Source organism: Gambusia affinis, linkage group LG11 (genome assembly GCF_019740435.1).
Source record: "Gambusia affinis linkage group LG11, SWU_Gaff_1.0, whole genome shotgun sequence".
NCBI classification, from domain to species: Eukaryota; Metazoa; Chordata; class Actinopteri; order Cyprinodontiformes; family Poeciliidae; genus Gambusia; species Gambusia affinis.
In genome coordinates this window covers 28,839,155-28,864,197 of record NC_057878.1, presented here as the reverse complement: position 1 = coordinate 28,864,197, position 25,043 = coordinate 28,839,155, and the positions used below count along the sequence as shown (strand labels likewise).

At 41.9% G+C, this 25,043-nt stretch overlaps 3 protein-coding genes across 3 annotated transcripts; 2 read left to right on the top strand and 1 right to left on the bottom strand.

Annotated features, from left to right (window-relative positions):
• The first annotated feature begins 141 nt into the window (after positions 1–141).
• Positions 142–7,718, top strand: gstt1b (glutathione S-transferase theta 1b). The gene is made up of 5 exons (XM_044132079.1): positions 142–426; positions 1,183–1,270; positions 1,335–1,485; positions 6,378–6,554; positions 7,257–7,718. The coding sequence occupies exons 1-5, from the start codon at positions 315–317 to the stop codon at positions 7,452–7,454; spliced, it is 726 nt and encodes a 241-aa protein (XP_043988014.1). The 5' UTR covers positions 142–314; the 3' UTR covers positions 7,455–7,718.
• Positions 7,719–8,772: 1,054 nt separating this feature from the next.
• On the top strand, positions 8,773–12,517 carry LOC122839997 (small membrane A-kinase anchor protein-like). Its single transcript, XM_044132081.1, has 2 exons — positions 8,773–8,926; positions 9,911–12,517. Exon 2 carries the CDS (start codon positions 10,034–10,036, stop codon positions 10,292–10,294), a length of 261 nt encoding a protein of 86 aa, XP_043988016.1. The 5' UTR covers positions 8,773–8,926; positions 9,911–10,033; the 3' UTR covers positions 10,295–12,517.
• Positions 12,518–14,152: 1,635 nt separating this feature from the next.
• Positions 14,153–24,673, bottom strand: hibch (3-hydroxyisobutyryl-CoA hydrolase). The gene is made up of 14 exons (XM_044132077.1): positions 24,541–24,673; positions 23,998–24,040; positions 22,953–23,084; positions 22,049–22,133; positions 21,891–21,971; positions 21,742–21,794; positions 19,743–19,821; positions 17,554–17,699; positions 16,505–16,591; positions 16,328–16,386; positions 16,164–16,245; positions 15,475–15,594; positions 15,303–15,336; positions 14,153–14,669 (listed from the first exon to the last, which is right to left on the bottom strand). Exons 1-14 carry the CDS (start codon positions 24,570–24,572, stop codon positions 14,554–14,556), a joined length of 1,149 nt encoding a protein of 382 aa, XP_043988012.1. The 5' UTR covers positions 24,573–24,673; the 3' UTR covers positions 14,153–14,553.
• Positions 24,674–25,043: the final 370 nt, after the last annotated feature.

The following is a 25,043-nucleotide window of genomic DNA, read 5'->3' as shown; positions in this document are numbered from 1 at the left end:
AGTCCCGGTACCGCCAGCTGTTCTGGTACCGCCAGCTGTTCTGGTACCGCCAGCTGTTCTGGTACCGCAGTTTTAGAACTAAGTATGGAATTTGAGCTGCAGTAATATTTTCAGACAGCAGGTGTCGTAGTTTCCCATGTTCCGGCGGTCTGGTAAATGGGTTCGGAGGTTCTGTTCCGGAATGTGGGAGTTTTGGGCCGAACTTCCGGTGTTTTGTGTTTTTTCTTGCTGTTAGGAGGTCGGGTCCTCTGAGGGGAGGATCGTTGGCAGCTGCAGCCGCTCAGCGTTTGGTTCTGCAGGGAAACGCTGGTAAGATGGTGGTGGAACTTTATCTGGACCTTTTCTCTCAGCCATGTCGCTCCGTTTTTATTTTTGCGAAGAAGAACAACATCCCCTTCGAGTTCAAGAAGGTTTCTCTGATGGACGGTGAGTCTCCCGTGGAGGTGAAGGGTCGCTGGTTCCAAACCCAAACGGGCTTCTGATGTCAATAAAACAAAACTTGGATCGTTTTTTCCCAAGCAGCACCGAAAACTCTCTTTACCCAGAACTCTTAAAGTTTCAGTTTTAGCTTCACTTGGTTCAGATATTATTTAAAAATGTCCCACTTTGAACCGCATTGTTGCTGAAAACGAGTTATCTAAATAAAATGATCTTACACTTTGCTATACAATTAATCCACAATTTAATAACTGGATGAGTCTTTTTCACTGCAGATGCATCCTTTGCTGCAAATGATTGTTTACTGAAATAATGTTGTTGTTGCATTTTAGACATAAAAATCTTTTATTTCTTATCTAAAAATGAATTTTAATTTGTTTGCAGCTTTAAATGTACTTAAAAAAAGCTTCAATAAAAAATCAGCCAGATGTGTCATTTTATAAATCAGATTAATCATCAGAATAATCGATTACTAAAATAATCGTTGGTTATGATTAATTCTGCACCGATCGCAGCGACCTTTAACCTGTTGACTTGGATTTGGGTCGATATCAGCGTTTTGTTTTAGACTGAAAGTTAATAAGTCAGAAACTGATGATGGAATTGGACAGAGCTGCATCTCCAGATGTTTGTGGATGTTGATCGGATCGATCTCTTATCTAGTATCGGCTAATCGGTGCAGAACTTCCTCTTTCTCGTCTTGCCTGGTTTCCTGCTGGTCAGCCATGTTTGTTTGGGTTCCAGGTGAGCATTTTGGAGATGAATTTGGGAAAATCAGCAAGATCCGAAAAGTCCCAGCCCTTCGAGACGGAGACTTCTGCCTGGCTGAGAGGTGAGTTTTGCTGAAAGCGGCGGTTCCGTCCGGTTCGTCCTGACGAGCCGCCGCTCTCCTCCAGCATCGCCATCATGCTCTACCTGGCCGAGAAGTTCCGGACTCCGGACCGCTGGTACCCGGCCGACCTGCGGCTGCGCTCCCGGGTCAACGAGTTTCTGTCCTGGCAGCACACGGCCATCCGGATGCACGGCTCCAAGATGTTCTGGATGCGGGTATGTTCCCAAAACCCGACGCTCAGACTGGTCCAAACTGGGTCCAGTTCAGGACAGAGAGACGTTTTAATCAACTGTTGAGACGCTTATCCAGGGTCGCACGTGTACTCATGCACATACAGCTGTATTTCACACATAGTATGTTTCATTTATGCACAGAGAGCTTTTGGAGGAATGGAACTTGACCTTGCATGTTTCACTTTCAAACAAAAGGCTTTCAGTAGAAGTGAAACTTAAGCTGACACCATGATATCATGGCATTCCTTAGCTGACGTAGTTCATCAGACGACCAATAAGGCGTGTCTTAGATATAAAGAATGGATCGTCCGTTTTTGATCAGATGCTGTTTAGTCCCGGTGTATTCACGTCACAACAAATTAGCCTGTGAGGGTAAGCGTCTCTTTCTTTTTAGCGCTAAAAAGAATAAAATAAGTAAAGTCTGATTATTTGTGTTTGACTGATTTTCTGCACGTGTGATCACATGGTTCCGATTCATCGATAATATATTTAGATCAACAACTTGGTAGCGTAGAGGATGGTTGCATGTTGACACACGTGCAGAGTTGTGCAGATTTGGCCAGCCGTTTGGGCTGCTGCGGCCCGGCCGGACAGTGTAACAGCGTTGGGCCCAAAAAATCTAGTAAGGAAACTTTTTCCTTGAACGCATTTGCACTGTCTGTTGTGGGGCTGCCTAAAGTTAAATATCAGACGTAGTAGTTTCTGTGGGGTTAACGGAGTAAGTTGTTTTGTCAGCGTGTGTGTGCGTTCGTACTGGCGTGTGTAGTGCTTCTGTTTGTTGGTCGAAGTTTTCCATCTTCATAGGAGTAAAACTGAAATAAAAATAAAAAGACAAAAAACAGTTTGGTCGGCAGAAAACAGAGCGAGACGTTGGCCGCCTCCGTTCTTTGGTGGACGCACCAGAGAAATAAGGGCCGGGTTTTTCACGTACATTTTGAACCCGGGGACAGTAGCTCAGCCCCAAAAAAGAATGTTGTAGGCCGATCTGTGTCAGCTAAAAGACACGAAAAGTGCTCTTGGTTGACCATCATAGGAAGTAGAGAAAATTAAGGTTTAAAGTTGATCGCGATCTGTTCCTGGGACGAAGTATAAGTGAAATGAGAATAAGAGATTTCTTCTGTGTGGGAAGAAAAGACGTCTTCTGTGTGGGAAGACGATAAAAGAGTTCTTTTGTGTGGAAAGAACCTAGAACGTCCAGGGCTAAAATAGGGCTGAAAGCGGGGATCCTTTTATGTGCTCTTCTCTGTTTGTTTGTTAGCTCCGCCGCGGAGCGCGTGTGTGTGTCAGCTGTGTGTGAGAGCTGCAGACGTTTTGCTCTCATATGTTGCTTCTTTGCTTGTTTAATGTTGTAATATGTTTTGAAACCATGGTTGGCGTTTGTGAACTTTAATTTGGGGAAAAAGGTTTTAATTTTATCAGTTGTGTGTCGTCCCGCCGCCGTGCGGACAGTAAAAGGGGTTTGAGTTTGTCTGTGGTGTTGTCTCGTCGCCGTACGAGCAGGTGCCGCCGTGTCCACTAAACAAAACATAAGGTGATTTCTGAATTTGAAAAATGGAGAGTGACTCCAGGGATGAGGGTTACGACTCAAAGTGGGGCACAGGCCCTTGGGTGACTCTCGGGGAACAAATAGACGGACTAATGACTTATCTGGCGGAACATGATGAATTCAAAAATAAAAGGGGAAAAACAAAAATAAAAACAGAGACACAGAGGCTCTCCGCCGTGTGTGTGAGTAATTAAAAAAAAAAAAGGCAGGAAGGAGAGAAGAGGTGATTCTGGCTCCAGGCATGGCAGACGAGGTCGACAGGGAGAAATTTGATTTAAAATGGGGTATAGGGCCTTTGTTTATGGTTGGTGAGCAAATAGAGGGAATAACTAGCATAACTAGAAGAAAATCTACAATCACTAAAAGTTCAGCAAAAGATCTAACAAAATTTATCCTACTAAATTTCACCAACTTAAAATTATCAGAGTCTAAGCTAATAATGATTTGTAAAACTTTCTCTCCTTTATTAAAAAAAAGAAAAGAAGAAATATTCTGGTAATACATGCTAGTTTAAAATTAAATTGAACAGTTTTAAGGGCTGAAAATACTTGATACTGAAGTGTTCATATACCATAAAGTATTTGTTGCATTTAAATTGAACAGTTAATTTAGAATTTAATTCGATAAATGAATTTACATTTTATTAAAATGGTTGAAGTGCTCTAGCAGCAGGAAATTCAGTTACTGCTGGATTCTAACATATGTCTGAGATAGTTCAAAATAAATACATGTGCATGTTACCAAAAACAAGATCCTGACAACTAAAAGATAAATATTAACATATTAAAAATGTTAACTAATATTGGAAATTTTATGAAGCTTCAATAAAATTGATAATTTGAGCACAGAAAAACAAGAAAAGCAGACTGAAAATTTGTGACTAACTGAAAATAAGATAAATGTTTATGTTTCTGTTTGTGCTGCTTTGGTTGATGAAAATTAGTGTGATTATGAGAACAAACAAACTGTACTCAAGCACTGAGTAACTGATGAAGTTATTAATTATTTAATAAATAATGATTATAAAAAGATGTCTACTGCTATAAAATAAAAGATTAAAGGAAACTTTGATTTAAATAACCGGTTACTTCGAACTGATGATTGTGAATAAATAACATTTTCTAGACTGAAGTTTAAACTAGGTTTGATTGATTGATTAATGATTATTAAATTCATAAAGAAATATTGAATTAGAGGATTTTAGATTTGGTTTAATTTTAGGACGGTAATTTTTGTTTAAAAGTGTAAAAAAAAAAACAAAGAAAAAACAGAAGAGCCAATTCTAGGTTGTGTCATCTGTCATGAATCAGACAGAAGTGTTCCACCTTGATGAATTTGACAAAATCTACATGTAAGATTTCTAATTAATTGCTTTTTTGCTGACACGTCTCCTACAAACAATATAACTGCCAGGTAAAACTAATAATTTGTAAGCGTGCTGTGCACACCACAGGACAGGATGAAGCTCTATAAGGGAAATAGGTCAGCTGATCAAATGTTAAATAACAAAAGCAGCAACAGGATAACATAGAACTGGAATCCTCTTAAATTAAGATAAAAAAGAGCAAACAATAGATAAAATTGTTCTAGCTGACATGCAGGCAAATGCTCCAATAGCAAGATCACAAATGAGAATAATTAAAAGGGGCAACACTGAATGATAATAAATTTTTTCAATTAAAAATAAAAACAGAAAGAGGCAGGAGTTTTCACTAAAAGAGACTGAAGACAAAACAGGGCAAACTGCAGAGACAGAACTCAGGCAAAATGAAAACTATTGGGTCCCTGACAGGGACAATAACATAAAATAATTTTTTTTTAAAAAGGGTCATTGCCACCAGCTCTGAACACACTAGCATAAAAATACAGACTTGACTATTTTCGTTTTGGGCAAAATCAAGAAGATGACTGCTCTTAAAGGGCCAGTTGTACCAGAATGTATTGATAAAAGCCATTCACAAACTGTTAAAATATCACGCATTTCTTAAATATCATTGAATTTTTGTGATTTTTTGCAATAAAAAGTGTTTGTGGTAGTAATTTGGAAATATTTGCACTTATTTATAACGGTAAATTTGACTTTTTATTACTCGCTGTACAGGTCATATAATGTGACATCAATTAGGTTTGAGGCAGCTGTTTAGTTCAAGTAAGGAAGTTTCACATTTTTTTTATTTGCTCAGAAAAGTGCAGGGATTTGTTGATTTTGGTGAATTTCCCTGATAATTCTAAAAGAAACTGGAGCGACTGATTGATATAATTTGGCAGAAAACGGATAAAACTGCATTAATTTGATTGATAATATAATATTTAAGCACACTTAGTGTTTAGTTTAGAATCTGGAGGGCCGCCCACAGGACAGAGAGACGTTTTAATCAACATTTAGAGTTTTAGCAAAGGCTTTAGCATTAGCCAAGTGCTTCATGACGATAAAACCAGAAATAAAATTAAGTCTGATTTAGAAAAAAATAAATAAAATTGGCACTAAATTAAAAAAACTGAATAAAAACCAAAATATTCTTAATATCAGCTGTAACAATTTCCCAAAAAACTGACCTAAGGACGTCCTTCGTTTGACCCTGTTGACCTTTAGCAGCAGAAGGTTTGCTGGTTCTGACCCGATGCTTCGTCCCTCTGAGAGACTTTTGGTCATTTTTGACTTTTCAGATTTTGTTAAATAATTTTTCTCTCATTCTTCCTCAAGAAAAGAAGCTGTGTAATAATTATTCACATGTTGATAAAAATCGGCTGTTATGATTAAATCTATTAAAGGTTGAAGTTTAGCAGCTTCGGGTCTCAGATGGTCAAAATATTCACTTTGTTTTATCTCTGTTATTTTATGGCTGCAGTGAATCAACTGAACTTTTGCTCTTTGAAGCCAAACAAGGCAGAAAACTGATTGTGGCCAATGATTATTGATCAGTTATTAACCAGAGAACCAGAGTGAGACCCAGAACCGGGTCAAAGGCTTCAGACAGAACCGCTTCAGCCCAGGAAGCCTTAAAGGGCCAGGCACATAGATCCACTTTACACAATCAAGATAACATGTTGCCTTCAGTTGTTTTAAAAATGATATTTATATCAAATATCACTTCATAACTTAAAGCCTTGAAATTGGGCCTCTGTCTGTTTAAGAAGCTCCGCCTTCAGGAAGTCATCCAACATGGCTCCTCTATTAACCCTTTAATGTTTTTACCCGCGCTGCTCTGAGCAGCAGCTCCTATAATGGGCTCAGCAGACGTTTGCTAATTGCTGCTGGCTAGTCTGAAGGAGCTGCTCCTTGCAGGCGGGGCTTGGCCCAATCAGCTGAGTGAATGTTTGTCTGCAGCTTATGATTCCTACGATCATGGGGATCGACGTCCCGAAGGAGAAGATGGACGGAGCGCTGGAGGACCTGAACGCCTCGCTGAACCTGATCGAGGAGAACTTCCTCCAGGATCGGCCCTTCATCGTGGGGGACCAGATGTCTCTGGCCGACCTGGTGGCCATCGTGGAGATCATCCAGGTGAGCTGAAAGGGTTAACTGGGCCAGAACCAGGAGCTGGTTCCTATGGAGGTCCAGGCCGGCCCTGGAGGGGACTTCCTGTCGGTGTTGACTCCATCCTGACTCTGGACGTTCTCCAGACGTGAGAAGCAGGTCCTTCAAACTGCTTCTCATCCATTAAATAGATCTAAAATTAAAAAATCGAGGAATGAAAGTGGTTTCTGAAGATCTGTTATCATCTGACGAGCCAAACCGAGCAGCTAGCTGTCTGGCTAACAGCAGAACGAAGCAGCAATGAGAACCTTCAGGATCCGTCGACAGGAAGCCACAAGTTCTGATAGCAAAGCAAATATTCAATTATTAAATATTTAGTAAACGATAAGCTGATATTTATCTCCAGTTTAAACATTCAGTTAGCAAACAAAATGTTTGAGTTAGCAAGCTAAACATCCGGCTTAATAAGTGAATGTTTTTGCCCTGAGTTAAATATTTTTCTTGCCAACTAATTGTTTAACTGAGCTAAAGTTATGTTAGCTAGCTAGTTAGCTCTGAGGTCATTTTTCGCTTGCTTGCTAAATATTTAATTAGCAAACAAAAAATGATTTACAATCTAAAGATTTACCAGCTAACTAAACACAAAAAGCTCAGAAGGAAACCTTCCTGTCGTAAAGCTTCAGTTATCTGATGACACGGTGGCGTTTCTCTTCTTCTCCTGTCCACCAGCCGCTGGGCGCCGGGCTGGACGTGTTCGAGGGCCGACCGAAGCTGAGCGCCTGGCGGGACCGAGTGCAGGCCTCCATCGGGAAGGATCTGTTCGACGAGGCCCACCAGGCCATCCTGGGGGCGCAGGACGCCATGAAGCAGGTGGATCCCAGCAAAATGGAGCTTTTCAAGCCAAAGATCCTGCGGCTGTTCTTCTGAGAAACAGAATTAAACCGACGTGGTCAGAAAGCCTCACCCTCTGTTTAACTTTTATCCCAATGATCCCACTTATATAAGGTTGACTAAACTAAACCTGGAGGTCTGGGAAACAAACCGACTGATTATGTAATCGAAGAGTGAAACATGATGCTTCTCTGAGATTCTGGAATGTCGGTCATTAGGCAATCGCTTCATAACCTGTTTACTCTTTTTCTGATTTAATCTGTGGTAATCCTGAACTTCCAATAAACTTTTACTAAGCAACGGCTTGGCTCATTTGGCGTTTGGAGCTTTGAAGATAATGAGAAATGTGGGTCGGAGTGAAATTTAAATCTTTAAGGTCAGGAAAAATAGCCGCTGTTTAAAAAGAATGGGGAGGTGCTGCCACCTGGTGGAGGAAGAGCAGCACCTGCAGTCAGGAAGTCCGATCAATTCCTGAACTTTAAGAACCAAAATCAACCAAATTCACATAGAAAATGATAAAAATCAAACTAAAGAAATCTGCCTGGTTCTAAATGTTTTCACAGCCTAAGCTACATGAAGCTAAATCCTTGGGAAATAGGGATGTAAATATGCATCTTGATTAATAAGCATTTCGTTTGAAATTAAATATTTGCTTGACTATTTTGTTTATTACATTTAGGTCAAATATTTCGCTAAGTACTTAACTTCAACTAAATATAGCTTCACAAAATGAATGTTTAGTTTAAAGCTAAATATTTTGTTTGCTATAAAATATTAATCTCGTTTACTAAATATTTATCTCCAGGCTAAATATTCATCTTGCAGTACAAATATTCATTTTTGAAACTAAATATTTAACTTGTTGAATAAATATTTAGCTTCAAACTGACATTTCTAAATTAATAACATGTTAAAAATTTGACCTTGATTTTTTTTTTCTTTTGCTAAATAAGCCGCGTTACTGCTGTGTGTCCGTCAGTGGGTCGTCATGTTGTGAACATTTGTTGGGTTTTATTTTAAGCTGCCCTCCCGCCCCGGGCTGTTTGTCCGTCCAGCAGGGGGCAGCAGCGCACCGCGCCGCGCCGCTGCAGAGCTGCGGCTCGGTGCGCCGCGCTGCGCCCCGGACTCATCCAGAGCGCCGCTGCGCCTCGGCGGAGATCCGCTCCGCTCCGGACCGCCTCTCCCTCCTCCCTGTCTGCTGCGGAGCTCCGGCGGCCGCACAGCGATCTGCCGGCGGCGGAGGAAGCCTCCAGCATCCCGGGATCGTTCCCCCGGTTTAAACCCGCTCAGATTATCTGTAAATCTGGCACGAAGCGGCGCTTCATCCAGAACAACAACCCAGGAAGAGGCAAGTTGGGTCCGGATCTGAGATTTTACTGGGTTTGGGTTTTATTGGACTGCTTGTGCAGGATTTCTTCCCTGAACGACCTTGCGTTGTTCCTGCTGTGGACGGGAGGATTTTCAGGGAATGGAGAGAAGTGGGATCGTTTTCCTTCACTCAGATAAAAGTATGTAGAGATCCGCCGGATCACATTTCCACGCAACATGTTTGTGTGAAAGTCGCGATTGCTGTGACCTCATCTGCCTGATGCTTGATAACCTTTCGGCTCTTAATGGGGTCAGATGCTCAGGTTGGGGCTGATTCCCCCACGCCCACTCAGACACACTCCATGTAAATCATTGATGGCCTGCACGCTGCGTGGAGGAAGATCCCAGAATGAAGCACATGCAGGGAGAATCAGGCTGCAGAGGAACAGATGGGAAACACAGGCTTACACACACACACACACACACACACACACACACACACACACACACACATACACACACACACACACACACACACACACACACACACACATACACACTGTCAGGCAGAGGATTGAGTCATAAAACTCTCCAGGACAGAGGGTGAGGGGAGGCCTTGACCTCCACTCTGCTCCTCCCCCCAACCTTCCTCTGGAGGGTTCAGCTTGTTTTTCCTCCTGATCGTCTGACTTAGGTTTGACTTGGGACCAAAACTGCAACATTTGTTGCATTTCCAGCTGCTGCTTTTGCAAACCAACCAAACCCTCCGAGGAACCTGTTCCCCTCCTGGCCTGTGGGGGCGCTGCACCAAGAACCACTGAAGGAAACGACACAAAAACCTCTGAAAATCAAACAAAATGGCGTCAGATTTCAGCGGTTGGATAATTTCTCTTTAGTCTGTGGCTAAAGACAACGAGCCATTTCTCCTGGTAGCGCTAGGCTTTGGTTGTATTTACCCAGAATGCCCTGCACTGTAGTCTGCTTGGCATTCACATATGCCTTCAAACCGCCCCACAGATCACTTCAGACAAACCCTGGTTGAGGTTTGTAGACAGACTAGTTTATGTAGACAACACCGTCTAAAAACTCATTTTATCTGTTTGTTTATCTAAGCTCAACAGATTTCAGCCTCAGTCACCTTCTGGGACATAAACCAGTGACCTTTTTCCTCTCGTCTCCCACAGCTGCAGCATGAGCCTCTCTGTCGGACGGAGCGGGACGTTCTGATTGGCTCCCAGTGATGGAAACCAGTGGATGACAGCAGCTGAAAACTCCCAGACGGAGGAAGAGGAAGTCGCCTCCAGAGCATGGGCTGCGTCAAATCCAAGCGGAGCGCCGCGGCCTCCCAGCATGCCAACTCCACGGACAGGAAGCCCACGAGCGAGAAGGCCTACCTGGTGGGCGGGTCGGCGCCGGGTTCGGCCGATGGTTCGCCGCAGGTGAACGCGGCGCTGCTGGAGTACGCCCAGCGGCTGTCGGAGGACATCGTGGCGCGGGCGGTGCAGCAGTGGCTGGAGGTGGACAGCCGCTACAGCGACATCCCCTACATCGAGTGCGACGTTCCGTAACGGGAACCTTCAGTCCTCCACGCCTGGCGGCGGATGAGTCGATGGGAATCCGGTCTGACTGGACAGGATTCATCCTGAAACCTTCCCCCAAATGGACCGGAGCGCTCCGATCCCGACTCTGTGACAAGGAGGTGGAAGATTACCGATGAACCCAGGAATCCCCTCTGACCCTTGACCCTAGTTGGAAACTCTTCCTGGAGCTTCTTTCACTGCCACTACTTCGCCTTAACCTCCACCCTCCGCCATGCGGGCCTTCTGGGCCGCTGATGATGCGTTCTCCGGGTCGGGAGCTTTGACAGGGTCTGACTCATCGGACGATCCGACGAGACGTTTCGGTTTCGGTTCGTCCATTTTGGCTACGTTCACACAGCAGGCGAATTCGCCCAATTCCGATCTTTCACCAGTTTTTTCGGAAATAAATCTGATTATTTCCAAAGCATCTCAAGGCATGTCATATTTTATTCGACTTTTACGTTGTTGTGTCATAAGAAGAAAGATGTAAATCTGGACATAAAGAATGAAAATTATAATCATGAACTGATGAAAGAGTCTGAGTCAGTTGGAAAATTAAAAAAATACAATTTCATTAGAGTCATAAACCACATAAAGACCACTTCCTGTTGTTTTTCTTCTTCATTTCCTCCAGTAGTAACATCCTGTTGTTGCTCCTGCGTGTTTCCATTGCAGTAAATATACTAACTTTGTAACTAAAGTGTTTTTTTCTAAATTGCTGAGTTTCCCTTCAGTGAATTTATTTTTGTAATTCTAATTTGCGTAATTTTAAAAAATGGAACCGCAGCCGGTGAGGCGCATCCCAACCCACTTTGGGTCGAATCCACCGAACAAACGCACGCAAAAAAAAATCTGATTTTAGCGAAAAACTGGAACTGAGCCTAGAGACCTGCTGTGAGAACGTGAACTTTGTGCCGCCGTTGATGCGTTGGTGATGAACTTCCTCTCGTTGCTTCAGGAAACTCAGCAACCAAACCAACCGAATCCGCTCTGAGCAAAACTCTGGAGTCATCAGACTGAACCCGCCGGCTCAGACAGGATCCATAGATTTACCGTTTCTTTGGTTAAATCGATGAAAAACACCAAAGAAAACAACATTTGACAAAATTTTTGCTCCAACCAAAACCTGAAAACAAGTTTCAGGACTGGAACTAAAAACATTTCAGTCCGATCATCATCAAACGTTTTCCAGACTTTCTGAAACTCTCAAAGTTTTTCTTGGGTTTTATGAGCTTTTTTTTAAAAAAACGTATAAATCTGAAAATTGTTTAAATTCACATTCTGACTGAAATCTGGCTTTATTTTCACTGGGTGGGATGAAAAAATGTCAAAAATCTGAAAAACAGGCAGCAAAATACAAAACTCAGATCTTCAGCAGAGGATCGAGAATCTGCAGGAGAAATAAAAAATATGAGGAAAAGAGCTAATTATGTCAAATATCTCCACATATTTAAATTAGTATTTGCTGAATGAAGTAACTTTATGAATAACTGGAAGTTTATTCTTGTTTACGTTGCAGCGGCCATGTTGGATTTTAAATTCCCTCGTTTGAAGTTAGAAATATAATTTTCTAACTTTAAAGAAGTTGAAATCAAATAATCAGAGCCAATTTGTTTATGGAAAAACTGAATAATTCTCCATTAGGAAAACGGTTTCATTTTGGGATTTTTTATGGATTTATTTGAAGAAACAGGAAGAAGTTTATTCCTTTTACGTCTAATTGGGTCATCAGAGGTCAGGAGCCAAAAAACAGGAAAAAATCTGACAAAAAAACAAAAAACTCCTAAAGTCCAAAGAAAAACCTCCAGAAAGTCTGGAAGGAAAATCTAAAGAAGTTCAGATGAATTAGGGACCTTCAGGTCTGGTCAAAGTTCGGGTCAGATCGGGTCAAAGTTCGGGTCAGATCGGGTCAAAGTTCGGGTCAGATCGGGTCAAAGTTCGGGTCAGATCGGGTTTCCGTCGGTGATCATCCAGATTGAGACCTCAGAGCTAAAATCTGTGAAACATTTTATGCCTTCATGGTCATAAAGACCTTAAAATGAACCAAAAGGTTTAAATAGTTTAAATGTCTTCTGGTCCTGAAACTGTTCTGAGTTTTAATGTTTAAAACTGTTTAAAACTAATCAGCTTTATTTGGTGATGGTTTCTCTCCTCTGGTCAGACCGCCGTCGTCTGAGTTTAATCTTTATTAAACTTTATTAAAACTTTTCATCAGAAGCTTTAGAAATGTTTTTCCTGTTCAGATCCAAACAGAGTTATTTAAACAAAAGAGAAAAACTAAATTATTTTCATATTTCATTCATTCATAAATTTCAGCCTACAGTGAAATATTTGGCTCAGAGTTAAATATTTAGTTAGCAAACAACATATTTACACCGGCTTAGAGTAACTAAACATTTAACTAAATCTGTAGTTAATGTCTGTCTTGGAAACTAAATATTTAGTTTGCTCACTAAAACATTTCTTCAGACAGATATTTGTCCAAATGAGTAAAGTTTTAAACTTAAATATTTAGTTTGACTAAACTCACATGAATTACTATCATGGTGAAAATACGACTTTGAAAAATTAAACCTATCAATAAAATGATTGCTGTTCATTTTTGACTGTAACTTTACAAACTGAACATTTTCAGACTTTTATTTTGTAGTTTCTGCTCAGCTTCAGTTTCCTATCTTAAAGGGCCACAAACCTGTCTAACAAAGATGTAATTTCATAAAATTTGAGTTTTGGTTTGACTATAAAACTATAAAATTACAATATTTACTGTTTTAACGGTAAATGAAGCCGGATGTCGAGACGGTGAGTGAACCATTCTTCCTGTCCTCCAACCGTCAGCATGTGGAAAATCTGCTGCCAATAAACAAGTCATGCCTTCAGCCGGAGTGTTTGCTTTAGAGCGGGTCAAAGGTCAGGCTGAGCGGAGGACAAACAGGAGGATTTACAGTTTTACAGTGGAGGAAACATTAAAACGTCTTCAGGTGAGACTCACCTGTGAGGACAGAACAGGAAGTAAACACAACTTCCATTTAATGATTCACCAACACGACGCAGCAAACGTCCCAAAAAACAAAATGGCTGCCAGGACAAGAAGACGGGACAAACTCCAGGCACGGCGGCGGAAGGCTGATGCTGGGGGCTGTGAGCATCAGGAGAGCTGTGAAAACAAACTAAATACTTTTAAATTAATTATTTAGGATAAATATTCAGTTAGCAAACTAATTTGGTTCAAAGAGTGAATCTAAATTGTTAACTCATTTATCAAACTAAATATTGAGATGTTTAGTTTGCTAAATGTTTAGTAACATTAAACGTTTAGCTTGTTAACTAATAATTTTAAAAACTCAATATTTAGCTTGTAACTAATAAATCTGAAGCTAAATATTTAGATGGTAAACTAATTTTACAACCTAAACTAAATACTTAGTAGGTAAATCACATATTTAGCTTGCTAACTAATAGCAAGCTAATGAGAAAACTAAACGTTTAGCTTGGGGCTAACAGATCTCTGTCTACACTAAATATTTAGAGGAGGAACCGTCTGGACAGACGGACCAGAGCTTCCTGTCTGGAGAAACGGGACCAACGTCATGGTGACGGTTACCAAGGCGATAGTAGCTGAAGCTAATGCTAAAGTTTTAGCTTGCTGCGATAGGAATGCTGTGACTGCTGCATATTTCTGTTTTTGATACCAGGAATGAAGCTGTTTCTGATTTGATTTGATTTATTTTGATCATTTTCCAGGATCTGGTGAGCAGCAGATCTTCTGCTCTGGTAATCAAACTGTAAAATGAGACATGCAAACGCATCACTTCCTGTTTTTACCTTGAAAAAATTTCGGTTACGTAACAAACTTGTTTTTTTATTGCTTTCTGCTTCTGACTCATAAATAATGCAGAGCTGGAGACGCCATGTTTGGGAAGTAGATTCACCACAGAACAATTATCTGATCAGAAATAAACCAGACAACAGATTTCAGTTTAATGAAACTATATTTGATTTCTCTACAGTCACTAATAAATCCTGCTGCTGCATTATTAATAATTAAAAAAGAACTAAATCAAGAGTGTTTGTGCTGGAGAGCGAAACCAGGAAACCAGAGAGCGATCCAGTGGCATCAACAGACACCCAGGGGAAATGTCATAAAGCACTCAGCGGTGAGGTCACTTCCTCTGCCGGCTCCAGGGAGCCGCTCCGATCCAGGAGTCTGGTTCTGATGGTCCAGACGAGGCCTGGCGGTGGGTTGGTCAGAACCTCAGGTCCTTCTCCCCCAGCGAGGCGAAGCATTCGTCCACCAAGCGGTCAGAAACCTGGTCCAGCGACGGCGGACTCCAGCGCGGGTTCTGGTCTTTGTCGATCAGAACTGGAGAGGCAGAGAGATTCGTGACATGTAACCGGGTCGACGTGATCAGCAGGAGATCGCTTTAACTGCGGCGCATCGTCTGCTGAGGCAGCAGGAGCAACATGAGAACAAGATCTGATAAATCCTCCCGAAATCTGAACCTGATGGAAACGAAGAACAACGAGCAGAACTGGAACAAACCGGATTCAACTGGTGAAAATCTATAACTGATCATTTACTGTAAATTCAACTCTAATAAAAATAAACTGGACTGAACTGGAGAGGATTTCTTTGGACCAGAACCACTGGTTAGCGCCGCTAACTAATCATAAACATTAACACTGCTAATGCTAAGTGCTACATGAACACAGTGTTTAGCAGAAGCTAATGCTAAGTCGCTATTCAAACCTGACATGTAGCAGAAGCTAATGCTAAACGATTAATCAACATAATATTTAACAAAAGCACCAAATTCATTTAAAATTATATCTGCTCTAGAAACACTACAACCGTTTTGCACCAGTTTAATTTTCCTCTTACTATAATTATCTGCAGAGTTCCCAAGGTTCCATCCTGGGTTCTGTCCTCTTCCACATCCTACAGATTCTACAGATTCTGCAGAACGCAGCAGAACGCAGCAGAACGTTAACTCACCTGCCCGAACGCCTTCGTAGAAGTCATGGCCTCTCTGGAACGGCAGAAACAGACCAATCAGACGACAGTTTACCAACAGCGACAACAATCCAGCTGCTGGACCAGAGAAGTCGTCACGTCTCCAGATGGAGTTTAAAAGGTTGCAGAACTTTCCGGCCCGTTGGGTTCTCACCATGCAGGCCTGGCTCAGCCGGTACTCCATCACCAACACGTCCTGCAGGCTCATGGCGGCGCCGGCCTGCAGCTGCCTGAAGGTGACCTTCAGCGACGTGGGAGACATTCTGGACAGAATCTGGACAAACCATGAACAGAACCAGAATCAACCCGGTTACTGTCCTGGCTCGGTTCTGAGGAGACTCTGATGCAGTAAGAACTACAGAAACTAATATTACTGTATTATTGATGCTGGTCAGATCTGTAAGGAATGGTCTAACTGGGAAGACTGGGAGGTGACTGATGGAGAATCAAAGGTATAATTTTCAATAGTGAGATATTTATTCTAATGAATGAATGAATGAATGAATGAATGAATGAATGAGTGGAGCTCAGAGCTCTCTTTAGTGAAATCCTTCTGTGATTGGCCATTAAACATCTAAACTGGGGTTAATAATTGGAACATTAGAGCCAAACATCATCCCAGTTCAGCCCAGTACCAGGTCACTGCAGAGCGCTGACCTTCAGACTGACCTTCAGACTGACCTTCAGACTGACCTTCAGGCTGACCTTCAGACTGACCTTCAGGCTGACCTTCAGACTGACCTTCAGACTGACCTTCAGGCTGACCTTCAGACTGACCTTCAGGGTGACCTTATGCAGGAATACTTTCTCTCCTCTGAGTGTAAATCAGCCTTAAAGACGAACCTGGACTTGTTTCTTAGCGAAGTCGGATCCGTCGGCCTTCAGGTTCTGCAGGATTCCCTCCACGCTGCTGGAGCCGAACATCCTGGGAGGAGAACCAGTTCACAGCAACCAGTGAGGGTTTCCACCAGTTCACCTACTGGTTCAATGCAACATAAAAAACTCACCTGTCAATATCAGAGGTATGTTTGTCCAAGACGAACGGTTGATCAGAGTCCAGATCGCTCTGTGGACAAAAACACAACTTTAGATAGAAAACTGCCTGATGGCAAAAAATATTTAAAAGTCCATTAAATAAATGTATTAATGACTGAAACAGCATAACAGCGTCTTTAACCTCTGACCTGCGCCTGGAAGGAGTCCAGCAGTCGGGAGACGTCTGAGTCCGATGGAGACTTCAGGCCAACGAGTCGCTGCTCCAGCTCTGGGATCTACAACACAAAACCCCACGTTTTACCCTGCTGCTGAAGTACAGTCTGATCGATCGATTGATTTTTATTAGAACCCAATCTGATCGGATGTTTCGTAGAAGACGTACAGATGAAACCAGATATTTATATAAACAGCAGAAAACAGAAATAAGCATTAAAGTGTTTTAGCTCAGTTAGCATGAAAGGAAATGTGATTTTTATAAACTTTTGTCAAACTTAGACGTTTGCACCAAAGTTACCGTGACTTTAAACTGTTCTGGAGAATCTGAGTGGAAACATCCTGGGAACGGGTCAGGATGGAGACCGGTGTAGCGCTTTAGCGTTAGCATTCTAAACATTAGCACCGCTAAAGTTAAAGCGCTACATCAACACAATATTCAGTCCTCAGAGACAAAGAGCTGAATTTCTGGACCTTAATGTCTGATGAGGCTAAAACTGTTTGGACCTAATGGCCATCAGAGGCGCTGTTCTGGTACCATCCCTACTGTACCGGGTCCAGATGGACGATGTCCCCCAACAGGTAGCCAGGTGGGTCCAAGATGACTTCCAGACTAACACTGAATCTGAAAAGTGACCTAGAACATTCTGTCTTATGATTCCAACATTTATCAAATAAAACTCATTCAGAGCTCAAACAGGAAGCGTCCAGTCTGGTCCAGTCTGGATCAAAATGTTCTTATGGGACAAACAGGAAGTGACAGAGTGGAGAGTCAGATCTGCTTCAACGCTTCGTCCTGTGATTCATTCTACAGGCTTGGTTCTGATCCAGAGCTCCAGCAGAACCAGCTGGCGGACGGTGCGTCCTCTGCCGCCCGCTGCTCTGACCCACACCTGGCCGCCGGGCCTGTCAGCACCAGTCAGGACAAATCCTGACTCACCCACTGACTCAACATCTGGCCCAAACCGCAGCAGCGCCGGCCCGACTCGGACCCGTCCGGCCTCGTTAGCTGGAGCTGCTTCACCTTCTCAGACTCTACGAAGTGAGTGGCGACGCCGGCGCGCTGGACGTCCCGTCCTCTGAGCCGGAAGCCCGTCAAGGCGAGGAACAGCCCCAGTTTCCCCCGCAGCCTCGGCAGGAAGTAGCCGCCTCCCACATCAGGGAAAAGCCCTGTCAAAATAAAACAACCACAGCTGAGGTGAGTCTGAGGTCATATAGTACGTTTATCATGATGCAACACATGGCGGGTTATTAATCCGCTTCCAGCTGTGTGTTGCTGTGTGAACATCTGTTAGTGGATCTGGACCTTTCATGAAGTCAAACAGTTTTCATCGTCTGAGACTCGTCAGTTAGCCGGACTCAGTTCAGCTCAGGAGTTCCAGTCCAGTGGCTCCACAATCACAGAACCTCCTGGACTACTTCCTGTGGGCCACCGCCTACTTCCTGTGGACCACCGACTACTTCCTGTGGGCCACCGACTACTTCCTGTGGACCACCAACTACTTCCTGTGGACCACCGCCTACTTCCTGTGGACCACCGACTACTTCCTGTGGGCCACCGACTACTTCCTGTTGGATGTTTTCATGTTGACTGGTTGTTTTTAGTTGGATGTGTTGGTTTTATATTATACATTTTATTTCTTTCTTTCAGTTGTTTTAACGAACTAAAAACTGCTGAGCCTGCAGTTTGTGGTGTTTCTACTTCCTGTTCAGTTTTGTGGACGATGTTTCGGTTTGTATTCTTTGCAGGATGGAGTTTCTCCTGCTCTCTCGGCTCTCAGCCTTCAGTTCAGTGTGAGAAGAAAACGGCGGACATGAAAGGAAGCAGCATGGATTAGATAAGCTGACCCGATTTACAGCTGGAATATTAGAAATGTGTCAGATTATAGCTTTTGTTCAGGATGCTGAAGGGGGTCAGAATAAATCTGATAATCCGGTTACAGGAAGAGTTGATGTTGACACAAGAGGCCAACAGTTTGCAACGTAATCGAGTGTAAATAAAGCGGAAAAGGTCTGAAAGGTTTGGTCAGTTAGTCTGGAGACGCTGCGGTGAGACTTTCAGGGTAATCAGGGAAAAACAGATTACATCGCCTGAACCAGCAGCAGATTCCCTCCGTCGCCATGACAACAGGCTGATCACAGCAACCAGATCAAACTCACATTTCCTCAGAAAAACTGAAGACAACAACCTGAAAACATCGACAAGTTCAACAGAAACGTTTAACACTCAGCCAGACTGGAGCTGAATGGAGCATTTAGCTGCAGGCCGGTTCTTAAGAGGTCCAGTCGGTCCGGTACCGGTACCGGTACCAAGGTCTTAAGAGCTCTGGGTCTTTAAACCATGAAACGTTTCCATCCTGATGATTAAAGTCGTCTTCCTGAGGACCCAGACAACACCTGAACTGAACACACTAGAGCAACTGGATGGTGGTTCTTTAAATCCACTTCATCCAACGGGATTATAATCTGGATTAAATCACTGACTGTAAATTTACCTGTTAATATGTCGGGGATGAACCCATTAATTGATCACTGGAAGCATCGTCAACTAATTCAGTAATCGATTAATCGTTAAGAGCAATAATCAATCAAAACTGTAAAACAATATAAACATTTAAATTTAAGATCAAAAACCATCTTTGTCTGTAAATCTGTTCAACCAGAACTCGTCTGGTGGCACTTTGAGATCCACCTGGTTCTGATCCACCTGGTTCTGATCCACCTGGTTCTGGTTCCTTTGGTCCAGTAAATATCTTTAATAAATGTATTTTCCAGGTCTAATTGTCTCTATTTTCACCAGTTCAGCTCTGAATCTGCTCTCTTTCTTTTAGGATTATTTTAGTAATCAATTATTCTGACGAATAATCAGATAGAAAATTATCCACATTCTACTGATTTTTCACTTATTCCTTTTTTACACACTGGAATTACAAATAGATGCAAATAAACAAATAATTAAATTCATTTTTTACATGAGAAAATGAAAATAGGCTCCCCTAAAACTCCCAAATGAATCATTTGTTTAATTGAAGCCTCTGCAGCTAAGAAATAAACTTTGACGTGAAAAGCTCAGAACTTCCTGCTGGACTTCAGATCAGGGATGAACTATGGAAATCCAGATTTTCCAAAAGTTTAATCTACAAAACAAAGATTTGAAAAATCTTCTGAACTCTGGCGGTTTGGCGGTGAGGTCGGCGCAGCGCGGCGTCTTACCGATGGCGGTCTCCGGCATGGCGAACAGCGTCTTCTCAGTGGCGACCCGAAAGCGTCCGTGGACAGACAGACCGACGCCCTGCAGGAGAACAGTCCAATAAGAACAGGACGAACTTTAACTAGACCATAAAAACAGAACCAGAACCGGAGCTGAACATCAGCTCATCTGAACCAGGCAGACTGAAACCCAAAGCCGGCCCAAGGCATAATCAAACTGAGCACACATGAAGTTAACCCCCATCCAGCAGGGGGCAACCAAGAGCCTTCAGGCTTCATGCATGAAATAATGAAACTGAATTCAATTCTGAGCAAAAAACTATAAAAAATTATGTTTTACACAAGTTTTAAATCTTTCAATTTAGACATTTTAAGACAAATGTACTAGTTGTGAACATTTGTAGAATAATTATCTAAAACAAGATATATCGTCAGTATCAGCTCATAACATATCGTATCGGTTCGATTACTAAACCTGGATTATATTAAGAACTGATTTATTTCCATCTATTTCCTGTTTGTGTTTCCATAGATGGAGTGGAGCGATGGAAATTTATCTAATATATTGGTATATTGGTATATTTACCAATATACCAATATATTAGATAAATTTCCATCGCTTTGAAAGAGACAGCAGGGTTGCCACGGTAACCACATTTCAATCCCAGGTGTGTCTCCAGCCACATGAGATCCATGTTGATCCAAATGAGATTCAGATCAATCAGAGTATTGATCCCCGATCTGGAGTCTGAAAATGATCTGATTCGTTTGTTTTGGGGAATTTCTCCATGATTTTAAAAGTTTTTATGAAATAATATTTGAATAAAAACAGTTCCAGGTTTTCTGGGGGGAGTTGTGAGTTAAACGCCGAGCAGCAGCAGCAGCAGCAGCAGCAGCAGCAGCAGCAGCAGCAGCAGCAGAACGTTCTGGACCCAAATAAGGCGCGTCTGGACCGCCTGATGTAAACAGACAATCCTCCGGTTCTGATTTACAACCTGCAGGCCGGAAACCTGGAACAGAACCAGAACCAGGGAGCTGGGACATCTGCCTGAAAACTGTTTCCTCTCAGCAGGACTCAAACTGTAGCCAGCAGCGACCTCTCTGTGCCCCAGAGGTCAAAGTTCACAGCCCTCCCTGTTACGTCAGAGGGAACGGGTCCGGCTGACTCGGCCTCCGCTCTGACAGTCCACAGACCCGGAACTGATCCGGTTCTGATCCAGGAACTGATCCAGGACCTGTTCCAGGACCTGATCTGTGAACAGGAAGTCTTTCCATATTTGGAGCCGGTCCGTTTCACCCTGCGGACCGTTGCGTCATCATCATGGTCGGTTAAATGTCGGACCAGTCAAAGTCCGAGTTCTAACAGTCAGGACCTGATCTGAACCCGTCTGGGTCAATGGTTCTGCTCCAGCAGCAGTTCAATCACCTCTGGTTTCCTCCAATCAGAGGCCAGCTTCCAGGTAACCAGGAACAAAGCTCTCTACTGACACCTGCTGGTCCGTTTTATCATCGCAGCTCATTAAGAGAAAATAAAAGACTTTGAGGCTGAAATGAAACTAATCTATAATGGAGTATTATGGAAAAACTGAAAGGTTTTAATTATTAAAACTAACTCGGAATATTACCAGAAAGTTGTAAAATTAAGAACAAAACAAAAATTGTTTTAATGAGAAAAAAATCTTCAGTAAATTCAGCGAGTGTTTCTCCTAAACATTCTCATTTATTTACACAATCATTTCAAAGCTCTGCTACTGATAATAATTTGATCTTTATGAGTTAAAAAATTTCTTTAAGATGCTCGACTCATTTTAATTTTTTAAAATTATTTTTAGTGTAGGAGTCTCAATAAAATCCCACTTCATTTGTCTAGTATTACAATTTTATTCTAGCATTATTAAACTTTATTGTTGTATTATTATGATATTTTGTGACTTTGTTCTGGTAATTAAACAGTTTTTTCATTTTAGTTAAATTAATCTGAATTATCGATCGTTAATCTCACCCCTCCCATTGTTATTCCATCAATAATGGCGACATACGGCTTCCTGTAGGATCCTGGAAAGACAGAAAACAAATCACATTGAATCCCAATAAAACAGAATCTTGTAGTTTTGACAGAACATGGAAACAGAACAGTGTTTCCATGGAAACCTATGGCGTTGTTCAGCATGTATTCCTCCCGGAAAAAGTCCTGCGCGAGGGAATCCCCGACCTTCCCTGCTTCTGTGACGGCTGGGAACGAAAACAAACAGCAATGAAGGAGAATCCTGAGGAAGGAGCAGGAAGTGACCCTGAGGTTGACCTTTCACCTCTGATGTCGCCTCCAGCACAGAACGCTTTCCCTCCTGCTGCCTTGATGATCACCATGTCCGTCTCAGGGTCACTCTCCCATTTCTGGAAACAAAAAGTAACTCAACCATCATAAACATCCATCAGTTCATTACTAAGAACTGAATCTGTTATCAGATCAAAACAACAAAATAAAAGCAATTTGAGTTCATTAGTCTGACAGCAACAGGAGCCGAATCAGCCAATCAGAAAGCAGCTCATGACATTAAATAAACTTTTATTTTACCTTCACAGTGAAGCTGCAGGACATGAACAGTTTAAACGTCACAAACAGGTTTTTAGAGAAACATCTCGGTTTTCTCCAGAGCTGCACCTGCTAACTTCACTTTGTTCATCTGGAAAGAATCGCTCAGTGTTTCGATTTGATTTGATTCAGACACGATTTTTCTATTCAAACATTTTAATAATTCTGTTTGAATTATGAGTGACAAAAGAAAAACAGTGTAAACAAATAAAATGTGTTGAAATCACTTCCATCAGGTTGCATCAGTTTATATTTAAACAGAAATAAGTTTGTCCATAAGATTCAGTATCTTGAATCTCCAGATCAGGTCAGCTTGGCCGCCTGTCTGAATAAAAATATGAAAGGATTCATCAAAATTCAGGCGGTGGCGACTTTCTGCAGTTCGCTCAAAAACTGGAGCGGAAAAGATGAACAACTTAAACCTGTTTTGAAATCAATATTTGAGAATTGAAATTGTGATTTTCTCACTTTTATCTACAGAAAAAAAAAGGTTTGCCAAGTTTTCAGGAATTTATCAAAAACAGGATAAATTTAGTCCGATTTAGTTCAGTGAGTAAAAAAGATGGAGGTGTGTTTTTATTGGTGTATGTAAACTTCTGGATCGGAGCGGCTCCGCCCACCTGCAGCTGCGGGTGGATCCGCCGGATCATGCTCAGGTTCAGCGCGTTCAGGACTTTGGGTCGGTTCATGGTGATCACTGCGGCCCGGCCCACTTTCTCCAGCAGAACCTCCGGTTCCACGTAACCCGACATCTGGAGGGAAACAGAAACATTTGATGCCAAACAGAAACTGATGAAAATATCAGAGGAAATAATTCAGTAACTATCACAGATTACTGAGGTCCAATAGCTGCATAACTTTACATTTAAACTGATTATTTTACACGTTTTATTTTACACTGAGACGTTTTTCTCTTTCCGAGAATCTGTCACATAAATCTCAGTGATGGAGGAAGAGCAGATTTATTAATATAATATCTGTGTAACTGAGGCAGCAGTGGCTTTAATCAGCTGAAATTCACCGTCTGGATGGAAACTAAAACCTTCCAGACGCTGAAATTCTCGGTTCTGGTTCTGATGGAGGTTTTTATTTCTGTTAAAGGAAACTTGTTCTTCTCTACTGTCGCCACATGCTTGCTCAGTGTGACGAGTCGCTGCAAACTCAACCGACTGGGCCTCCTTAAATCATTTTTAGCATTTTATATTTATGACTCGTACAAATATTTACTATTTATTATTTGTATCCCACTTATTTTTATCCCTATTTTTTATTTTAATTTGTCATTTATTTTTATGTCTATTTTTAATTAATTTGATTGTTTGTTTTCTTTTTTCTATAATTATTTATTATCTTACACAATTTAATTCTGACCAGTTATTATAATAAAGGTTGTGGGTTTGAATCCCAGCCTGGGGTCTTTCTGCATGGAGTGTCCGTTTTCTCCCTGTGGATGAGTGTGTTCTCTCCAGGTACTCTGGAGGTTAATGGTTTGTCTGATTGTGTATAAATGTCTAAACAGTTTGTGTCCAGAATGTGTCTGATCTGCAGATGTCATCCTCCACACAGCAGGTTTGAACAAATGAGAACCTTGAAAATCAAAGCCTTACAGGAATCTGATAATCGGTTCAGTAAAGGTCAATCGGTACGTCGTCAGCTGATACTCACCAGGTGAGCCTGGATTCGCTGCAGTCTGCAAAGAGGCTTCAGTCTGAAAGACAATTAATAACAAACAAGCTGAACATAAATCATATTTTAATTTTATTAACATGTTATTACGCCGCCAGGCGGCGACAACAGGCCTGTCTGTGATTCTAACCTAACCTTGAACCTGGTCCTGGAATAAACTAGTTAACTTTATTACCTGTTATACTCAGTGATCAGCCAGAACATTATGACCTCTAATTCTTCCAGGATTGACGCCTGGTGGTGATATTAGGGGATAGTGAACAGCATGTTAGCTTTGGTGTTAAAAAATTAAGTTATTAGAAGAAGAGAGAAGGTTTGAGGGGTTCAGAGTTTGGGGAAAAGACGTTTTGAAGAACATTTTCACTGGCTGTGAGCTTCGCTATAACTCTAACAGACACAGCCTTCACGTTAAGCTTTTAAAACAACAGTTTATCTGTTGTTACAAGCAAAAATGTCTCGACTAACGGCTACAGCAACTCCACTTCCTGTACAGTTACACCAGCTTCCGGTGACAACACATACCTGCAGGCAGAAGTTAGAACCATTAGAGCCATTATTACTAATATTATAATAAAGATGATCTGATCAGCTCTGAGTGGCCAGAAGCTGCCCCTCCGCAGAGCTCCCGGTTCCTCTGTTTACTTCCTGTTAGAGCGAAATAACTGCCGCTGATTGGAGGGTGCTCACTTCCGCGACACTGCCATCTACTGGTCAGCGGAAACATTGCACCTGGCTTCAGAAAAGTGGTGATAAAAGAGAACAAGTGAGATTTATACTATACTTTTCGTGGTATATTTTCTATTTACTGTATTAAAAATGTAATCCTTTCCATGTATAGTGGTCACATCTATCGAAAAGCCATTTTCTTGTGGATTTTTATGCTATAACTGCACACAGACGAGACCACTGAAGTGGACACACATCATGTAATACAATATCAACTATTGGTCATCCACTACAAGCGCAAAAATGTTTTTGTTAAATCTATTATAACAGACAGATGAAAAACCATGCTGACCACCAAG

Coding starts and splice junctions, on each gene's coding strand:
- gstt1b (XM_044132079.1), top strand. CDS start 315: ATGGTGGTGGAACTTTATCTGGACCTTTTCTCTCAGCCATGTCGCTCC. Junction 1,271..1,334: donor GACTTCTGCCTGGCTGAGAG/GTGAGTTTTGCT, acceptor GCTCTCCTCCAG/CATCGCCATCATGCTCTACC. Junction 1,486..6,377: donor CCAAGATGTTCTGGATGCGG/GTATGTTCCCAA, acceptor GTTTGTCTGCAG/CTTATGATTCCTACGATCAT.
- LOC122839997 (XM_044132081.1), top strand. CDS start 10,034: ATGGGCTGCGTCAAATCCAAGCGGAGCGCCGCGGCCTCCCAGCATGCC.
- hibch (XM_044132077.1), bottom strand. CDS start 24,572: ATGGCTCTAATGGTTCTAACTTCTGCCTGCAG. Junction 24,041..24,540: donor GTTCTAACTTCTGCCTGCAG/GTATGTGTTGTC, acceptor ATTGTCTTTCAG/ACTGAAGCCTCTTTGCAGAC. Junction 23,085..23,997: donor AGCGAATCCAGGCTCACCTG/GTGAGTATCAGC, acceptor GTTTCCCTCCAG/ATGTCGGGTTACGTGGAACC.